Source organism: Saprolegnia diclina (genome assembly GCF_000281045.1).
Source record: "Saprolegnia diclina VS20 unplaced genomic scaffold supercont1.5, whole genome shotgun sequence".
NCBI classification, from domain to species: domain Eukaryota; phylum Oomycota; class Saprolegniomycetes; order Saprolegniales; family Saprolegniaceae; genus Saprolegnia; species Saprolegnia diclina.
In genome coordinates this window covers 1,051,481-1,068,605 of record NW_008246072.1, presented here as the reverse complement: position 1 = coordinate 1,068,605, position 17,125 = coordinate 1,051,481, and the positions used below count along the sequence as shown (strand labels likewise).

Below are 17,125 nucleotides of genomic sequence, written 5' to 3'. Positions count from 1 at the left end.
CACGAGATAGCTAGCTTCTATCTCCGTGTGAACGGTGCAGCAGCGAAGTCGTTGAAGCGACTCACGCCGCCTGTCCGACCTGCAAACGCGGCCTGTGATTGGTGGTCGACCCCACTCGTCCAGCAGCCAATCAGAGACGCGGCAGGAACCACAGTGGGACGGGACCGCCACGTCGGTCTGTCCCGGCGCCACCTCCTTCTGCCGCTCGTCCCAGAGCTCTCGCCCTTTGTTCCGCATCCCAACGACTCTACGAGAGAGTCGTGGTAAATGTAGTTAGTACTTGGTTGCGGTCGTCGTCGGTGGCGACGACCGCTCGTCTACGTTGTACGTGGGCAGGGTTGGGTGTCTTTGCACCCAGTTGCGACTCCTTGATGGCATTTACGACCAGGCCTCGTCGTGTCGTCATGTCGATCTCGTTCTCACGAGCGTCGTCGCTCTGGCGCGACACGGCGCCCAAGCTCAGCTCGACCGCGTCCGACATCATCCTCGAAGACGAGCGCTACTACGCCCGCCGCGTCCACTTTGCCGTACCCGAGCCCACGATCGCACGCGCTGACGCCGACGACGGCGCGCTCCTGCCGGGCGGCCCCATTGCACTCACGACGCGTCCGTTTCTTGGCCTCGTGCTGCAGACGATCGGGCTCAGCATTGTTCTTGGCGGGCTCGAGCGGCTTGGCCCGACCGTGTACACGCGGCATCTGGGGCTCGAACTCGGAACGTACAGCAGCTGTGTGCACCTCGGGTGGTCGTGCCGCATCTTCTTTGGCATCGTCTCGGACTGCTTCCCACTGGGGCGGACGCGGCGCAAGGCGTACATGCTGCTCGGCTGGACCGTCAGTGGCGTCGCGTGCTTGACCATGGCGATCGTCCCGTTCCCAGCGCCGTCGACGTCACCGCCGCCCCTTTTTTTGGGCATGACGCTCCTCGCGGGCCTTGCTTGCGTCCTAGTCACTGTCGCATTGGACGCTGTCATGGTCCACTACGCCCAGCGCGAGCCCGTCGAGGTGCGCGGGCGGACGCAGGCGATGCTCTTCTGCAGCCGGATGGCCGGCGACGTCGTGCCCTCGCTCTTTTGCGGTCTTGCGCTCCAAGACCAAGCGATCGGTGGCGCCTACTCGTTTGGTGTCTCGCCCAACGTCACGTACGCACTGCTCACGTGGATCTCGGGCGTCTGTCTTGTCGCTGCCGTCTGCCTCGTCGTCGAGCCGGCGTACCCGGCCGCGGTCACACTGCCAGGCTACGTGCGCAGTGCGTGGCGGCTACCACAGCGCCACGTGATGACGCACCTGTGCGTCTTTCGCCTCGCGATCGACGCGTCGTTCTACTTTGGCGCCGCCTCGTCCCTGCCGCGCGTGACGGACATGCCGTCATTGGCCGTCACGACGGTCGTCACGTCCTGCGGTGTGCTGTTTGCGGCGGGTGCGCTTTGGTTTTGGGCGACGCACTGCCTGCGCTGCAACTGGCGCGCTGCAGTGGCCCTCCACACGCTGGTAGCTGTAGCCCTCGATGTCAGCACGACGCTGCTTGTTGTCTATGACGTCGCGGGCGCCGGCTACGTGCGTCTTGTCGGGGACGCTCTGACGCACGTGCCATGTGCGCTGCGCGCGATTGCGATCGCCGCCAGCGCCGTCGAGCTCGCCGACTTTGGCAACGAAGCGCTCGTCATGAGCGTTCTCACGACGTGGGCCGACATGGGCGTCGACGCCGCGACGCTCGTCTCCCGCCTCCTCATCCACGAGGCATCGGCGAGTGCGCGCCGATTCTACATGCTGAGCGCCTACTTGCCGGCGGTGGCGGTCCGTATTGCGGGCCTCGCGACGTTGGGGCTGGTGCCAAGCCAGAAGCACGACGTTCAAGTGCTCAAGCAACACGGCCGGTCCAGCCGCACGGCCGGTGTGCTCCACGTCCTGCTGCTTGTGCTACTCGGAACCATGTTTTTCGTGCTGCATGGAATGCCCCTATTTGGAGCGACGGGCGTCCCGCCAGTGCGACCGGCGGCGTGAGCCGCCCATTATTTAACTGCTCGTTGTAGCGTATGAGCTGTAAGTAAGTGTGTGAGTAGTTCTACATCTCGACAGTGGGCGACGACAAGCAACACCGGCCTCTGTCCTGTGCTTGGCCCAACTTCGTTCTCGACCTGCCCCGGTGCGCGCCGGTATCGAGGACAGCGTCGAAGCATCTCGCCAAGAGAGCCCTTGGCAATGCAGGTGCAAGAGCGGGTTTGCAACGTACAGATCGCACAGCGCTTGGTGGCATACTTGCTAGCTATGTAGGTAGCGACGTGGACCGAGAGCTTGTCGTCGGTTGAGCGGACAGGCGCTGGGACCGACGCGACTCAGCCAAAGATCATATACACTTGGACGCTAATGGCGAGGCCGAGGAAGATGAGGCTCAGTACGTGATGCCAACGAACGGGCAGCACGGGGCCACCCACCTCGGGTGTCGGTGCGACGCCGCGGACGTTGGTGTCAATGTCGGTGCCATGCGTCGCCTTCCACTGGCGCGCCTTGGCCACGTAGGTGGCTGCCCACTCGGCATCAAAGCCATCGCCTTCATCGCCAAATTGCGCATACCGGGCGAGGCGCTGCTGGATCTCGGCCACGGTCGACCCGCCGATCTCGTCGACGTTCTCGGCCATGTCGTGCTCGACATGGCGGCCCACATCGTCATCGTCGTCTACGCCATCGCCTTCGTCATCGTCATTGTCGACAAAGTCCGAGTCGTCGTCAATGTCGCCTTCGTTGCCGTCGTCGTCCATGGCCGCTGCCTCTGCTCGCCCTGCGTCGGCCATTTGATGATGAGCCGAGGGTCGCGGATCTCACAGTTACAACGGTGGGTCGCATTTAAATTCGGCATTCCATTAAATTCGGCATACTATCAAATTTAACATGCTCCTCTCATTCAGTGGTATGACAGACTACGCGCAGCAGAGCGCGCAGCGCCTATGAACACCACGAAGCTCGCTGTGGGTCGTCCATGCCGCATTTGTACCAAGGTACCAAGGTAGAATTGTCGACGACAAGGTCGAGCACCGCGGGCGTATTCGTGGCACATGCCGACTTTAGCACCGCATCTGGACTCTATCCGGATATCCGGTTGCATTGAGTTGGTGGCACTCCGCCGTGCCAGAAGCAGACGGAAAGGCCGAGCGCGATGACCACCGAGCAGCAGCAGCGCGTCCTCCTGCGCATCAAGCGCAAGCGCACGGACGATCCCGTCGAGCGCCTCGTCGTGCACTCCCATCACCAAGTGCTTCTGAAGAAGTCAAAGCTCGAAGATGCGCTCGAGAGCCTCTCGCTCAAGCCAGACCCGGCGGCGGCGGCGACGCCCGAGCCCGAGACAGCGCCCGTGTCGGTCATTCTCTTCACCCGCATCGACACCATGGCGAGTACGACAGACGACAAGATGCGCCAGCGACTGGCCAAGACGATGCAAAAGCACCATCTCGACCGGTCCAAGAAGACGGCGGCGACGACCACGCTCGAGTCGCGATCCAACCTCGCACAGCAGCGCAAGGACAAGCGGTACGTAGCTCTACTATGCTATTGCACTATAGGCTGGCTCTGTAGTCTCGAGCGCGTTGCCAAGGGCCGTGGTCTTAACCTCGTCGACGTCGCCTTGCCGACAACGACGTCACCGGCCACGACGACGACGGCCAGCGCGCCGCTGGCGGTGAACGGCGCCGAGCTCAAGGCCAAGGCGCTCAAGCGCGTGATGAACCCGATGGAGCGTCAAATTGACGAAGCGATCTGGACGGCGTTCAAGCGCAACGACTTTAGCGCATTCTTCCGTCTCCAGCAGCAAAGCGCGACCAAGACCATCGACCCGCTTCTGTTTCAGCGACCGGCGGACGGCGGTTCGCTGCTCATGGCCGCCGCCATGCACAACCGCACCGACGTTATCGAGGCCCTCCTTGCCATCCACTCGGTGCGCACTTCCCTTGGCCATCCCTTGGCTCATGCAACCTGGTCTGTAGAAGCACGTGGGGCTCTGCGACTACAACGGCAAGACCGCCGCCTCCTTTGCCGAAGACCACGGCCACGTAGCGGCGGCGACGGCGCTGCGCGCGTGCGAAGCTGTCGAGGACGACAAGCAGTACGTCTATGACGTGTACAGCATTGATGTCTCGGCCACGAAGCAGCTGCCGACGCGTGCGCCGTCCGAGCTCGAGAACGTTCCTGTGGTGGAAGGTATCCCACCGTTCTGCATTGGATCGACTTGAAGTAGCTCAACGGCTGAGGATGTGTTCTTGTCTAGTCAGCACCTCGGTTGAGAAGTGGCTCATGTACGAGGCGCAAGGCGACATGGACTCTGCCGAGCGGGAGCTGCATTTTGATGCGAGCGACAGCGACAAGGACGACCAGCACGAGTACATTGGCTTCTCTCTTGTAGGCGCGCTCATGTGTCACTAGGGACGATGTTGACTCGAACGACGAAGGCTACGTCTTCAACGACTACCCGGACGAAGAGTCGTCGGACGAGGACATCAACGACGCGGCCTCGGACGCCTCGGACGAGTGGCAGGCGGTACGCACTTCGATCCTTGCTCCTGCTCGAAAATATCACTCTAGGCCTGGCAGCGCAACGACCGCGACCTCAAGCACTCGGACGACCCGTGGTCGGCGGCGCACGCGCACCGCGACGACTATGAAGCCGACGGCGACTACTAATACCGGTATACTACTAATGATGACAAGAATTTAACCTTCAACTTCCAATTTTAGTTGAAATTCCAAGTTTAGTTAAATCGCTATAAATACACAAATCGACCGGTGCAAAGTGCAAAGTGGCGACGTTGGGAGGATACCACCTATTCTTACGCACCGTTCGTTGCTGCAAACAGCGAAATGCACACACTTGAACTCGATGGCGTCCGACGACCGGGTGCTCTGCGCCGTACCGCGCTGCGCCCGCTTCGCCAAGGTCACGGGCCACTGCCTTCGCCACGCCGCCGACCAGCACACTCGCACCGAAGGTCATCAGCACCAGTCGCTACGAAGAGAGAAGAACCGCGATCGCATGTGCTCGGCCGACACGCGGCGCATTCTGCGCGACCGCCTCCGACGTCGAACTCGACCGATCTCGTCGCAGTAGCACCTCTTAATTGAGAACCTTGAGCGTATTTGGATGCGTAGTAGCTGCGGACGCTGCACCCGTTGCAAACCGCATTCCGACATGGTTGCCGGTTCGATTCCCGCAGTGGACACCAGGTGATCGCACGAGCGACCAGCTGGCGACCGCCGTCGCGAGTGAAAGCAAACGAAAAAGCGCCGTCCGTCACCCGTGACTCACGCAACGCAGCGCTGTTCCACGTGGGACGCTTGACGTTTCGTCTCCATTCGTCGCCAGTGGACCTTCCTACTGGCAGGGTCTGTGGCTCGAAGCGTAGCAGGACCAGGTCTGACCAGGTTCGGGTCGGCGTGCACGCAGAGGAGGATGGGTACTCGTCGCGGGACGGGTGGCGGAGACGCACGACCCCGTCAAAAAAAAGTATCTTTAGCCAGCTGGCAAGTGCAATCTGGCGCTTTGTTGGGCCAGGTTGAAGTTGGCACGATCTGAGTCACCCGTGCACCTTATACCGATTACACGAAGGTTTCTTGCGCGCGGTATATAGTATATATAAGATTAAATACGCGGCGACGACCTACGGCGATGTTGTCCGTCGCGCCTTGCGTTTCACATGCCCTGGACGTCGGCGAAGCGGAAGTGCACCGAGCAGAGGCCGCGCACACGAGCAAATTTCGTGCAGCCTTCGAGCTTGCAGCGCGTGCCGCCGCCGTGGAGCCGGCACAGTCCGCCGGTTTGAGATGGCGTCGTGCAGTGTTCCATGAGGCACTTGCGCCCGCCGCCATGGCGCGTGCAGCAGCCACCGTTGCGCGCATACGACGTGCACGACGCGACCCGGCACCGCGCGTTGCGGTTGGGCGCGATCTCGTCGAGCTGGCGCGACGTGTCCTTGGCGCGCGTGGGATGCATGGACGGTTCGGCCCACGAGAAGGCGTCACGCTGCGCGTGCGGTGTCGAGATGGCTGCCGTTGCGCCATGGTGAATCTCGCGCACGGGCTCGAGCGCGAGGCGGAGGGTTGTGCGCTCGCGGTTGTGGAGGAGGCAGACGTCGGCTTCTTTGGCGTACCGGCGACAGGCCGAGACGCAGCAGAGGCGTAGGTCGAGCGATGCGCACCGGCGCAACGTTCGGACGGGCGCTGACGCGCCTTCGGAACGCGACCGCTCCCGCGGCATGAGGCGAAGCATCGTGGATGTCGTTGATTTGACGCGGAAGAAGAAAAGCGAGAATAATGACAGACGTCGTCGCCGGCTTTCTTCAAGAACGCGGCCGTTTGTTTATTTCTTGAATCATTTGTTTCGAATTTCTTTTTCTCGGTCCCACTTTGATATTCGTTTACATAAAGTGCTTGTCGCGGTCGTGGCGCCGTGGCCAGACACGTCGGATGGCGGTCGGCATACTCATCTTAGCGAATGCACCTTTGCAGCCCGAGACACAAAAGCTACTGCGTACAGTAAACCAGGTTCGTTGGCCGGGATGTCGTCGTTGCCATGGAAGAGGAGAGAACAGCGTGCACGACCACCTCCAAACATCGGACCGACCAAGAGGTGGACGACTGGCGACACAGACGACGACGCCATGGGGGTGCGACTGGCGACCCGGCTTCATACATGACCATGATGATGGCCCTGCGGTCGTGGACGAGTTGTGCTAGGCCACTGAACTTGCTTCGGTGGTTTCGTCACAGGCCTGTGTCTGGCCACTCGCCGTCGTCACCAACGTCTTCGATTTCTCCGTGCGTTCGACCGTCGAAATGGCGTGCGAGATGATCGAGCCAGGACACACGGCGACGTCCGGTATTCCGACACCACTCCCGCTTGATGGTTCAGTCGTGCACCCAAATAGTCACATCTCGTCGGGTCGACGGCGCGTCGCGGCTGAAGACATGCGCGTCCCTTGCGACTACGCGCCTCGCGGGACGATGCGGTGGCGTTCGTTGGCTCATACTACCACGACCGAGGCCGTGCCCGATATAGATGAAAACATACTGGACAGGCCGATGCGTTTCGCGCACGGTGCCACGTATCTCGCACTTGATTGGCTATTGTCCGAAGTTCGAAGCGCGAACCGTTTCACGCCGCACGAGATTTGCCTTGCGAATCGGTTTCCGCCAAAAAGTATATATATCTTAGAGGGCCTTCCGCAAGTCACTTGCGATTTTACGGCCAACGAGTGAGAATGACGACGAGCCCGCTCAAGTACCGCGTGTGCGTCGTCGAAGGCTGCGACCGGTTCGCCAAGCTCCATGGCACCTGCCTCGCCCACGTGCGGTCCAAGACGACAACGACGATGTCCATGTCGGAGCCGCGCATTGTGCTGCCTGCGTTTGCGTCGCTCATGGCCGCGCCGGTCCGGCGACCGCTCGTGGCCTCGCCGCTCTACGCGGCGCCCAAGAAGCGCCCGGTGTGCGTGCGCCTCAAGAACCGCAATCGACAGTGCGCGGGCGACGGGTGCCTCGCGTACGCGCGGCGCGGCGGCTACTGCACCAAGCACGGTGGTGGCCGCAAGTGCACGATCCAAGGCTGCTCGACAACGGCGCAGGCGTACGGCATCTGCCGCCTCCACGGCGGTGGTGCCCGCTGCAAGGCGCGTGGGTGCCACCAATTCGCGCGGTCCCACGGCGTGTGTGGTCAGCACTACGCCGCCGACGAGAGTGCGACAGACGCGATGCTGGCGACCACGGACGAAGATGAAGACGACGACGACGACAGTAGCGTGCGATTGAAGGCGTGAAAACGCACGATGTAGACCGCAGATAGAGCGGCTAAAGTTATAAGGCGATAGCATGGCGTTGGGTGTTGATGGTACGTCGAACGGGTTTTCGAAAAGCCGCAGAAAATAACGAACAATCGAGGTTCGAAACGGGTGTCGGCGAGATCTGAGCGCGTTCGCATATCACATGCGAAGCGTGCATGGGCAAAGTCGACCGAATCTGCATACTCCACAGAGGTAAATCACGCGTGGCTAAGGAGTGCGATGGGCGAGGGAGGATCGAAGGTGAAGTTCGCTGCACCTAGTGGTGGTTGCGCCGCTGACGTGGCGCAACCACGGACCAGTACGTGGCCGCGAAAAAATTATTCGGCCGCTTGCGTCGATGACGACGGCGACAGGCCCACCGCCATCTGCTGTTCAATAGCATTGTACGAGCACCCATGAATGGCTCTGCAAACGGCGGAGATATCCTGCTGTGGGCGATGGTCGGTCGTGTGCTTTTTAAATGTTGAGCTGTTATATAAGGCTCGAATCGATTCGAATGAAACGAGCGAGCGTGGTTTTGTCACGGCTTTTTGGCCAATGGCATGCACGCTTTGATTGCTACAACTGAAATATATAGCTTGGTATTTGTATGTGGAGATGCCGATTTTAATGCGTGCGGAAGCTGGGGTTCCCAATCGGACGTGGCCATGAAGCTCTTGAAGCGCAGCATCAGCGAGAAGGACGGCAATGGCAGCGTGGTCCTCCGCGCCGAAGACCCGGAAGACATGTGGCATGTCTTCAACCTCATGCACCGGGGCGATACGGTCAAGACAACCACCGTGCGCAAGGTCGTCAAGGAAGGCGCAACGGGCTCGACCACGAGCCAGCGCATGCGCATGACGCTTTGCTTGCAGATGGAGCACATTGACTTTGACCCGATCAAGTGTCTCTTGCGCATCCGCGGCAAGAACGTCGAGGAGAACCCCCACGTTCGCGTAGGCCATGCGCTTCACCGGCGAGAGGCGGCTAAGCACCTTGCACGTAGATGGGCGCCTACCACACGATCGACTTGGAGCTCAACAAGGACTTTACGCTCGCCAAGCAGTGCTGGGACGTCATGACACTCGAGCGCATCGATACGGCGTGCAACGTGGCCAAGCAAGCCGAGGCCGCCGCCGTACGTTTTCACCTCGATCGCGTCGCATGCTCTGACCATCATCAAATGTAGGTGGTCATGCAAGCCGGCCTCGCGCACCTCTGTCTCATCAAAGGGCACATGACGGTGATCCGCGCCAAGCTCGAGACGTCAATTCCGCGCAAGCGCACGGGTAACACGTCGCATGCCAAGGGCATGGAGCGATTCTACGACAGCATCGTCCAGGTTCGCTGCCTGCACCCTCGTCGTCCACCTGCAACCGACATGTGGTAGGCGATCAAGCGCCACGTCGACTTTAGCTTGGTCAAATGCGTCCTCTTGGCGAGTCCGGGCTTTGTCAAGGACGACTTTTACAAGTTTATGATGGAGTACGCGGTGCGATCCGACGACAAAGTCCTCCTCGAGAACAAGGCCAAGTTTATTCTCTGCCACGCGTCGTCCGGCCACAAGCACGCGCTCGACGAAGTGCTCACAGACCCGGTATGTCTCTCCTCATCGTCGTCTCAGACGCGACCTTATCGAGGTAGAAAGTCCAAGTGCAGCTTGAAGACACCAAAGCGGCCGGCGACGTCAAGTGCCTTGAAACGTTCTTTGAGATGCTCCACACCGACCAAGACAAGGCGTACTATGGCTACAACGTACGCTAGCATCGCTCGTATGTGTCTCATGACAGAATGCGACATAGCACGTCGTCAAGGCCAACACGCAGATGGCCATCGACACGCTCCTCATCACGGATGCGCTCTTCCGCAGCCAGGACCTCGCGGTGCGCCGCAAGTACATTGACTTGGTCGAGAACGTGCGCGCGAACGGCGGCCACGTCCGCGTCTTCAGCAGCCTCCACGTGTCGGGCGACAAGCTCGGGCAACTCAGCGGCGTGGCGGCGCTGCTTCGCTTCCCGCTCCCCGACCTCGACGACGATGACAAGGACGTCGACTCGGACGATGAGAACGACCTCGCCAAGCAAGCGAGCGCCGTCGTCGAGCTTGACGACACGGATCTCGAGTACATGTAAAGAGGATACGCCGCCAGAGGTATCGCTCCTATGAACAAACATCATCACGAGCACGTCACCTGGACGCTTTGGCCGAAACATCACACTCTTTCTTGCCTTGGTCTCCGAAATAATAATGGCAGCAGGAGGGCAAGCAGAACATCGCTTGGGCCTTCCGTGAACTTCAAATTTCGGGCTTTGGCCGAAATATAGCCTAATTAAGCAGCGAAGGTGGGTTGCGATGACGATGCCCACACACGCTGCACCACAGTGAACGAGGCACCGGCTCGCCCTCGCAAGCCGCCGGCGCTGACGCCGCAGCAACTCAGCCGCGCGTTCCGGCTCACATCGTATGCCGAGAAGCCGACAAGCTTGGCCGATCTGCAGCGGTCGCTGAATGCCGGGTGGCTTCGTTGATTCTGCGACTCAACCTCTGGGTCGCTGGGGATGTGTTTTGCAAACTGTGGGCACCGCCACGGTCGAGTCGAGACGCCATCTGTGTAGTGAAACATAATGGCTGATGGCCAAGCCAATGCCGAGCTCGACCGACGTTGCTCTCTACGTGCCACAAGGACCATCTTTGCCCCGTCGGTGGATTCATGCTTCGTTCTAGTACGTAGGAGGGTTAGGGTCCAAGCCCTATCAGAGTTGTCGTATCTTCGCATTCGCATTCGAGTGGACACCAAGTTGATTCTGGAGACACTGTATACACACGCAATATTCACATCTCTTAAATATACCAGCGTCCTCCAAGTCAATACCGAGATGAATGCGCTCAGAGCAAGAGCTGCTGCTCGAGCGTCTGTGCGAGCTCCAGCACGTGCTTGGAGAGGCGGGCATGGACCTCGGCAGGCGGGACGCCCACAACATCGTACGTCCCGACAAGCTGGACGGAGGCGAGTAGTGGCGAGTCGGGTACCGAGTGCAAAAGCAAGCCGAGCTGCTCCTTGCCAGGCGTGTACTTGGTCGTTGTGGCTTCGTCGGCGCCACCGTTAACGGTCGCGGTCCCGATGAGCACCGTCGTGGGCGAGACTGCCCGACGAAACTTGGCCGAGTGCTGCGAGAGGAGCTTCATCTCGAGCACCGACTCGAGCCGCTCGTACACGTGCGTGTTGGCGTCGACCTCGACGAGCTTCCGTTGACGCATGAGCGTGTAGGCGCTGTTGGCAAACGAGACCGCCGCCGAGCGCTCCCAGACGCGGTCTGCGACCATGTTCGTACGCAGGAGACTGGTCGATGGAAGCTCCTTGGTCATGCACACAAAGAGCTCGGAGCCGACGCTCCAGATTTCGCCAAACCACGAGTTGGCCGACGGCGTGATCGAGAGGATTGGGGCGCCATGGACCTGCGGCAGCGCAAAGTGCGTGAGCGTCGCAAACGCGCAGTCGACGACCGAGGCGAAGCGCAGGCGCTGGGCGTCCGAGACGATCGACGAGGCGGGTGGCGACGACGGCGGCGACGTCACCGGCATCGACTGCATCGTCTCCAGGAGCGTCTTGTTGAGCAGCGCTTGGATGAGCACCATTTGCGACTGCGATCGCGTCAGTGCGTCCGTAAGATCCTTGTTTTGCTGCCGCAGCGACTGGACTTCAAGCGCGTCGGTGGTCGGCGGCGGGACCATTGCTTGATCGCGCACGAGCTGCTCGAGCTCGGCGACGCGCGACCGGAGGTACGATACCTCTTCCTTCTGCTTGAGGCGACAGCGGCGTGACGCTTCACGCACCTGGAGCTTGCGCTTCTCGCCCTTCATGGCCGGCTTGGCGGCTTCTTCGGGCTTCTTGGCCGGCGCCTCGTCGAGCATCGGGAAGGACGAGTCCATCATGGCGAAGAGGTCATCGTGGTCCAGCGGGTCGCATGCGACCTCTTCCATCGCGGTCATGGGCGCGGCCATGCAGCTCCATGGCGTCGGCGTCGGCGCCGTCGCGAATGGTGGCATTGGCGGCGCAGGTTCAAATGTAACCTCGGAAGCTGGGTTGCGTCCAAATTTTAATTCATTTGGTTTTAATATCAATACAAATACCTAGTTCCAGAGTCGAAGAAATCAATAAAAATGCACCACCTACTCTTGTCGGCCATGCGGTCATAATCAGATCCATGCCTGTTCTATGGCGGCCGACTAAATCACATTATTTCATGCTTTTTGACAGCAAATAGTATACGAAATCAGTTGTCTGGGCCTGGACGCTGCATTTACGCTGCGACGGCGCATGCAAGGCGCTGCAATGCATTAAGAGCGTTGTCCGTTGCTTCGTTCTCGTTGCTTTCCTTGTTGGCTCCACGGGTTTGCTCACACAAGTACAACACTATAAGATGAATTCGCATTTAATGTGAAGCCGAAATAGTATCAGTTCGCTTTAGTCCATCGAGGTTCCGACCAACTGAACTGGGCTAGGATGACCGCGAATTCCTTACTGCGTGCTGTGTTACATGGGAACTGGCATGGAGTGTATATATCGTAGAGTTATGTCCTTGTCGACACCGAGCAGCGACGCGTGTATCAACCTGCCAACTGTGGAAGCTCCCATCACACGCCAAATAACGTCAATCGAGGCTGCAAAAGCGGCAACGTACTTGAATTATAAAAGTTGGGCGGTGAAGGGTTAAAGCACACACGAAGCCTGCGTGTGCAGCAGTTTCCCTCCGCAGGTGTCGTCTACAGCGAGCCCAGCATCTGGACGGACGTCGATGCAGCGGAGGCGGCGTTGCGACCGCTTGTAGAAGCTTCATTCCTCATGCAAAAGAACGGCCCAACGCTTGCCTGCTGAGGAGCATCCATTATTTGTAGTCGCCTTTTTCTTTCACCAGGACGACAAGTACATGTATGCGCGATTGGCGAACCACAACCGGTCGAACGAAGGAGAATCTCTCGAGTTTGCTGCCCACCAGAGCCCCATTGCGCCCCTCTCGCTGCTCTGCGCCAGCGACCTCGCCAACACGGCCGTCTTCTACTCCAAGAAGTTCGCCAATTCGGACGGCCTGCTCATGACTGTGCTCGCGTTCATCGGTAACGACGCGAGCTTGGGCTTACCCATGGACCCGCGAACCGGCCGCAATACTGGACGTACCTCTCGCCACGCGTGTCCAAGATGGCCAAGCTAGCGATGCGCATCCTCTCGATTGTCTGTCAGTCGGCATCGTGCGAACGGCTCTTCAAAGATTTTGCTATGATCCATACCAAGTCCCGCAACCGCATGGCCAAGGCGACAACCGAGGCCATTGCGCACGTCAAGCACCACATCGTGACCACGCAGCGCAAGTCGATCGACGCCCTTCCGTCGGGTAAGCCCAAGAAGCGCATAGTCCAACTGCAGGAGCGCCGTCGGCTCGACCTCGAGCCACACCGCGTAGCCGCGGCCGCGATGGCCTCTGGAATTTCGGGACGAGCTCGACGCCACGGGGATGACCGAGTCCGAAGACCCAGTGATTGAGCAAGGCGCAGACGTCATTGCGTTCTGGTCTGTGATCCTCGCATTGCTGGGACCGGACGACTCGGCGTTATCATCCACTCATGCCATGACCGACCTCGCCGAGTCCCAAGAGCTCGTCGCCCTTGGGCCCCGCCCGTCTTTGGCGCCTCTAACTCTACCTGCAAGCCCCTTGCCACCGCTCCCGGACACCAACGTCGCGTCGTACCCGCAATACGCCCTTTCTGCGGACCCTATTGTGCGGTCGACCAAGGTCACTCTGGCAGCACTTTTTGGCAATGGCATCGTGCTTTCGGCTTTGTACTAGACGATGAATAACACATATGCGCATGGCTGCGGTGTTGATGTGCTTAGTGTGCTGAGAGTGTTCCAGTGAGCACGTACCGGTATGGGCTGGGCACGCTAGCTGCTGCGTACCTGAAATGCGTTATGGCCTGCTACGTTACAGACGTAACAGGGTTTAACCCAGGCCAGTAACATAACGTTTTAGCGTTCAACCGGTTAGGTCCGCATCCTTGACGCATGACAAGATAAGATTCAATGTACGCTTGGTGCTCCTATTCTACCTGTACAATTGTAGAAATACAATATGACCGGTTGCACACAGCTGGGTTGCACACGGCCCCTGGTACGATCGTACTGTGCCAGGGCCGTCAGCTGGAGCCGAGGGAATCCCGTGGTTGGGGCCGCGTGCGCCCAACAGACCAAGCGTGCCAGCTTGAGGTCGTAGACTCACACACTGACCCATAAATGAGGTCAGTCTGTCAGTCGCTGACAATAGACACTGGACAATAGAGGGTTAAAGTGTGCTCCTTGATTGGACAACATCCGCCATGCAAATCTTCTGTTCGCTATCGCTCGTTGGACCAGCTGTTTTTATTATATTTGTAATTCAATCCCGCACAAAGGGACCCATTGTATCCGTGTTCCCAAGTGTTCCTCGCGCATGAACACCACCAGTCCACGTGTTCTCTGCATATGAAATATGAATATTAGGCAGTTCGTCCGGACACATCTTCCTGGCTGCACAGATGAGCTGGCAGCACCTGACGACATCTTCGATGCGCTCTGATTGGAATAATATTAGTAGTGCACTTTGAACATCTGTGTTTTCATATGTTCGAAGTGCACTATTACTGTACTAATATTATTCCATGCAAAATGGCAAAAAAGTTGTTGGGTTTGAGGTGGGTTTGAGGAGGGATAATTGCCGCGCGCTTGCTTTTGCGTCCTCGGGGTACGGGTAGAGGAGTAGAAAAGGACTGTGAAGAACCGCGAGGAGGTCTCACGTTCGGAGAATGGGGTGGGGTATACAGGGAAGATGGTGTCGCCGTGCGGTCGTCGGTTGGGGCCAGGGATGGTGGGTGAATACCAGTTGAGTCGCGTTTCCTATTCATGAGTAGATTCACTAAAAGTGAATCGCTATTCACTCAGGCACCTCGTTGCGTGAGTGCATATGAGTAGGTTGAGTCCCCCGCTTCGAACCCCGGGATGGCGTGGCACTAGCGTATTTAAGGCGCATTTAATATTCGGAATGAAAAGCAAGACATCGCAGGACCGCATGATGCGGCATAGACACAACAGTTGAGAGTTCTGAATCGATCCTTGCCGAATCTCTACAGAGTGCACCATCCCTGGTCATCCCTGTTCCTCGCAGACGGCCGAGCAGATTGGGGGTAACGAGTGTATTGGTGCCCCGCCTGCCCAGTGGTGGGCGAGGTGGGTTAGCTAATTTGCTACGTACGGGCTGCAAAATGCGGAATGATGAGAGCGGGGCCGCTCTGTGCCTTGTCTTGTTTTGCTGCTTGGACTTCTGTCCTTCTGTGCTTCTGTTCTTCTGTTGTTCGTGACTGCTCGTCCCATCGCGCGGAAAACTTCGATTTCGAAGTCGAAGCAGGCTGCGCCCATTCTGACCAACCAGAGGCAGATGCATAACGATTGATCGCACTTTGCCGCCAACCCATGCAGTGGACTTTGCTCTCGGTGGTGCTTCTCGGAAGCTTCCTCGCCGCCGTCGGCGAGGAGCATGCTGGTTGCTACGACCAACCAACCCCCACTGTCACGCCTGCACCGACGCCTGCACCGACGCCTGCACCGACGCCTGCACCGACGCCTGCACCGACGCCCGCACCGACGCCCGCACCGACGCCCGCACCTACGCCTGGCCCGCCTCTCAGTTGCGCGTTGATCGCGGCAGCTCAGAGCCAGGTGCCACTCAAACTGACGGCGGCCGACAATTCTGGTATGTGGGGCCTCGACGACGATATGAACGCCGTCGTGGCGTCATCGGCCACGACGTTGCTTCTCACGCCGCTGGAACCCAACCGGTATATTTTTACCCCCTACACGAAGGCGCATGTGTCTTGTGAAGCTGTCTCGGGCCAAGTCAAGTGCTTTCAATGGAAGTCCAGTACGATCGACGCGATGCTATTCTCGTGCGATGACGTTGCAGGCGGTGCCACGATCGCCTTTCGCATCGGCGCCGACTACGTGACGCAAGTCAACGGCAAGCTCTTGCTATCGGCCAACACCGGGCCCCCGGCGCTCAACCAGCAGTGGGTTGCCACCGCCGCGCAATGGGGACAATAAAACCCTGAAGCATCGTTCGCTTGCAAGTAGGACATTGAATTTTCGAACTGCTCGAAAATATGCGACTTGAACAAAATCGTGATCTCGCCTTGAACGTACTCGAAACACGGGCCTAGCCGCGCACCCGGCTGCGTACTTGCTTCCGCACCTCGCTAGGCAGCAAGAAGGGTGCGGATGGCGTTGTCCGAATCCCTAGTCGTGATGACGACGTTGGTGCACGTGGCGAGCGCCTTTTGCAGGTGGAGCTCACCCGCGCGACGGAGCGGACTGTGGTGCAGGCATAGCGTTGCGCTGTGCGGGGCCTTGGCGCCACGGAGGACGTTTGCCAAGGCCATCGCATCGCGTCTACTGAAGCTTCCTTTCAAGTCGATGGTGCGTACGCCGGCTTCAATCGCATGACAAAGGCCGTCGCCATCAAAACAATGGCCGTCATCAGTCGCACACTGCGGCCAGGTGAGGCATTCGAGGCGATTGGAGTGCAGTGCCCAGCCGAGAAGCGCACGGCGGCTCTCGACCGAGCAAGAGACCTTGGGGAGCCTGACGCTCCGGAGGCGCGGCGCGAGTGACGGCGTCAGGGGCATGGCGAGCGCTTCCACCATGCGAACATCGGAAAGGTGGAGGTCCTCCAGCGCCGTCATTAAATGCAAACGTGGCAGGAGCCAGCTCAGGTTCGTGTTGTCAACGGGAGCGCCATAGAGCCGCAGCTTTGTGAGCTTGTCCAAGGGCAGCAGTACAAAGATGGCTTGAAAATCTTGGCCGGCGCCGAGGCCAGCGCACTCAAACTGCGTGATGTGGCGAAGCTGACGACCACTGCCGACAAGACTGGCCAGAAGAATCAACGGCGCATCCAAGTACAAGTGTGATAGCGTCGGAGACGTCGCAAGCGCGTCGGTCAAGTATTCGCAATGGCCTGTGCCGTAGCCCAAGCCCGTAAGCCGCAAGTGCATCGCATGGCCTGACGCGAGCCATCGAGACATGGGCGCCACCAAGTCGGTCCAATCCTGCATGCAGAGGAGAAAGAGGTCCGACACGTGGTGGGTTGGCGCCGTCACAACCTCGAGCACCTCGCGTCCGCTCCCTTGGATCGACACGCGCTTGAGGTTCGTGCACTGCGATAGCACTCGGCAGTATTCGGCGAGGTCCTGCGGGCGTTCGCTATCGAGATAGTCGAGCTCGGTCACCTTGGCTGCCCAGTGCGA

The 17,125-nt window shown here is 59.3% G+C and overlaps 11 protein-coding genes across 11 annotated transcripts; 7 read left to right on the top strand and 4 right to left on the bottom strand.

Annotated features, from left to right (window-relative positions):
• The first annotated feature begins 389 nt into the window (after positions 1 to 389).
• SDRG_02416 (hypothetical protein) lies at positions 390 to 2,053 on the top strand. Its single transcript, XM_008608003.1, has one exon. The coding sequence runs from the start codon at positions 405 to 407 to the stop codon at positions 2,001 to 2,003; it is 1,599 nt and encodes a 532-aa protein (XP_008606225.1). The 5' UTR covers positions 390 to 404; the 3' UTR covers positions 2,004 to 2,053.
• Positions 2,054 to 2,202: 149 nt separating this feature from the next.
• SDRG_02415 (hypothetical protein) lies at positions 2,203 to 2,815 on the bottom strand. The gene has a single exon (XM_008608002.1). The coding sequence runs from the start codon at positions 2,789 to 2,791 to the stop codon at positions 2,336 to 2,338; it is 456 nt and encodes a 151-aa protein (XP_008606224.1). The 5' UTR covers positions 2,792 to 2,815; the 3' UTR covers positions 2,203 to 2,335.
• A 338-nt stretch (positions 2,816 to 3,153) lies between these two features.
• Positions 3,154 to 4,735, top strand: SDRG_02414 (hypothetical protein; the record flags this gene model as incomplete). Its single annotated transcript, XM_008608001.1, has 6 exons — positions 3,154 to 3,524; positions 3,570 to 3,927; positions 3,977 to 4,190; positions 4,258 to 4,369; positions 4,413 to 4,527; positions 4,572 to 4,735. The coding sequence occupies 6 exons, from the start codon at positions 3,154 to 3,156 to the stop codon at positions 4,668 to 4,670; spliced, it is 1,269 nt and encodes a 422-aa protein (XP_008606223.1). The 3' UTR covers positions 4,671 to 4,735.
• A 131-nt stretch (positions 4,736 to 4,866) lies between these two features.
• On the top strand, positions 4,867 to 5,122 carry SDRG_02413 (hypothetical protein; the record flags this gene model as incomplete). Its single annotated transcript, XM_008608000.1, has 1 exon — positions 4,867 to 5,122. The coding sequence occupies one exon, from the start codon at positions 4,867 to 4,869 to the stop codon at positions 5,092 to 5,094; it is 228 nt and encodes a 75-aa protein (XP_008606222.1). The 3' UTR covers positions 5,095 to 5,122.
• A 441-nt stretch (positions 5,123 to 5,563) lies between these two features.
• SDRG_02412 (hypothetical protein) lies at positions 5,564 to 6,332 on the bottom strand. The gene has a single exon (XM_008607999.1). It carries the CDS (start codon positions 6,250 to 6,252, stop codon positions 5,677 to 5,679), a length of 576 nt encoding a protein of 191 aa, XP_008606221.1. The 5' UTR covers positions 6,253 to 6,332; the 3' UTR covers positions 5,564 to 5,676.
• Positions 6,333 to 7,224: 892 nt separating this feature from the next.
• SDRG_02411 (hypothetical protein) lies at positions 7,225 to 7,872 on the top strand. Its single transcript, XM_008607998.1, has one exon. It carries the CDS (start codon positions 7,244 to 7,246, stop codon positions 7,796 to 7,798), a length of 555 nt encoding a protein of 184 aa, XP_008606220.1. The 5' UTR covers positions 7,225 to 7,243; the 3' UTR covers positions 7,799 to 7,872.
• A 561-nt stretch (positions 7,873 to 8,433) lies between these two features.
• Positions 8,434 to 10,029, top strand: SDRG_02410 (translation factor pelota). The gene is made up of 6 exons (XM_008607997.1): positions 8,434 to 8,757; positions 8,808 to 8,939; positions 8,991 to 9,143; positions 9,192 to 9,398; positions 9,446 to 9,556; positions 9,604 to 10,029. The coding sequence occupies exons 1-6, from the start codon at positions 8,470 to 8,472 to the stop codon at positions 9,931 to 9,933; spliced, it is 1,221 nt and encodes a 406-aa protein (XP_008606219.1). The 5' UTR covers positions 8,434 to 8,469; the 3' UTR covers positions 9,934 to 10,029.
• Positions 10,030 to 10,587: 558 nt separating this feature from the next.
• On the bottom strand, positions 10,588 to 11,890 carry SDRG_02409 (hypothetical protein). The gene has a single exon (XM_008607996.1). It carries the CDS (start codon positions 11,846 to 11,848, stop codon positions 10,688 to 10,690), a length of 1,161 nt encoding a protein of 386 aa, XP_008606218.1. The 5' UTR covers positions 11,849 to 11,890; the 3' UTR covers positions 10,588 to 10,687.
• Positions 11,891 to 12,729: 839 nt separating this feature from the next.
• On the top strand, positions 12,730 to 13,644 carry SDRG_02408 (hypothetical protein; the record flags this gene model as incomplete). The annotated part of the gene is made up of 3 exons (XM_008607995.1): positions 12,730 to 12,973; positions 13,012 to 13,256; positions 13,297 to 13,644. The coding sequence occupies 3 exons, from the start codon at positions 12,730 to 12,732 to the stop codon at positions 13,642 to 13,644; spliced, it is 837 nt and encodes a 278-aa protein (XP_008606217.1).
• Positions 13,645 to 15,299: 1,655 nt separating this feature from the next.
• Positions 15,300 to 15,926, top strand: SDRG_02407 (hypothetical protein; the record flags this gene model as incomplete). The annotated part of the gene is made up of 2 exons (XM_008607994.1): positions 15,300 to 15,747; positions 15,790 to 15,926. 2 exons carry the CDS (start codon positions 15,300 to 15,302, stop codon positions 15,924 to 15,926), a joined length of 585 nt encoding a protein of 194 aa, XP_008606216.1.
• A 15-nt stretch (positions 15,927 to 15,941) lies between these two features.
• SDRG_02406 (hypothetical protein) lies at positions 15,942 to 17,125 on the bottom strand. The gene has a single exon (XM_008607993.1). It carries the CDS (start codon positions 16,931 to 16,933, stop codon positions 16,079 to 16,081), a length of 855 nt encoding a protein of 284 aa, XP_008606215.1. The 5' UTR covers positions 16,934 to 17,125; the 3' UTR covers positions 15,942 to 16,078.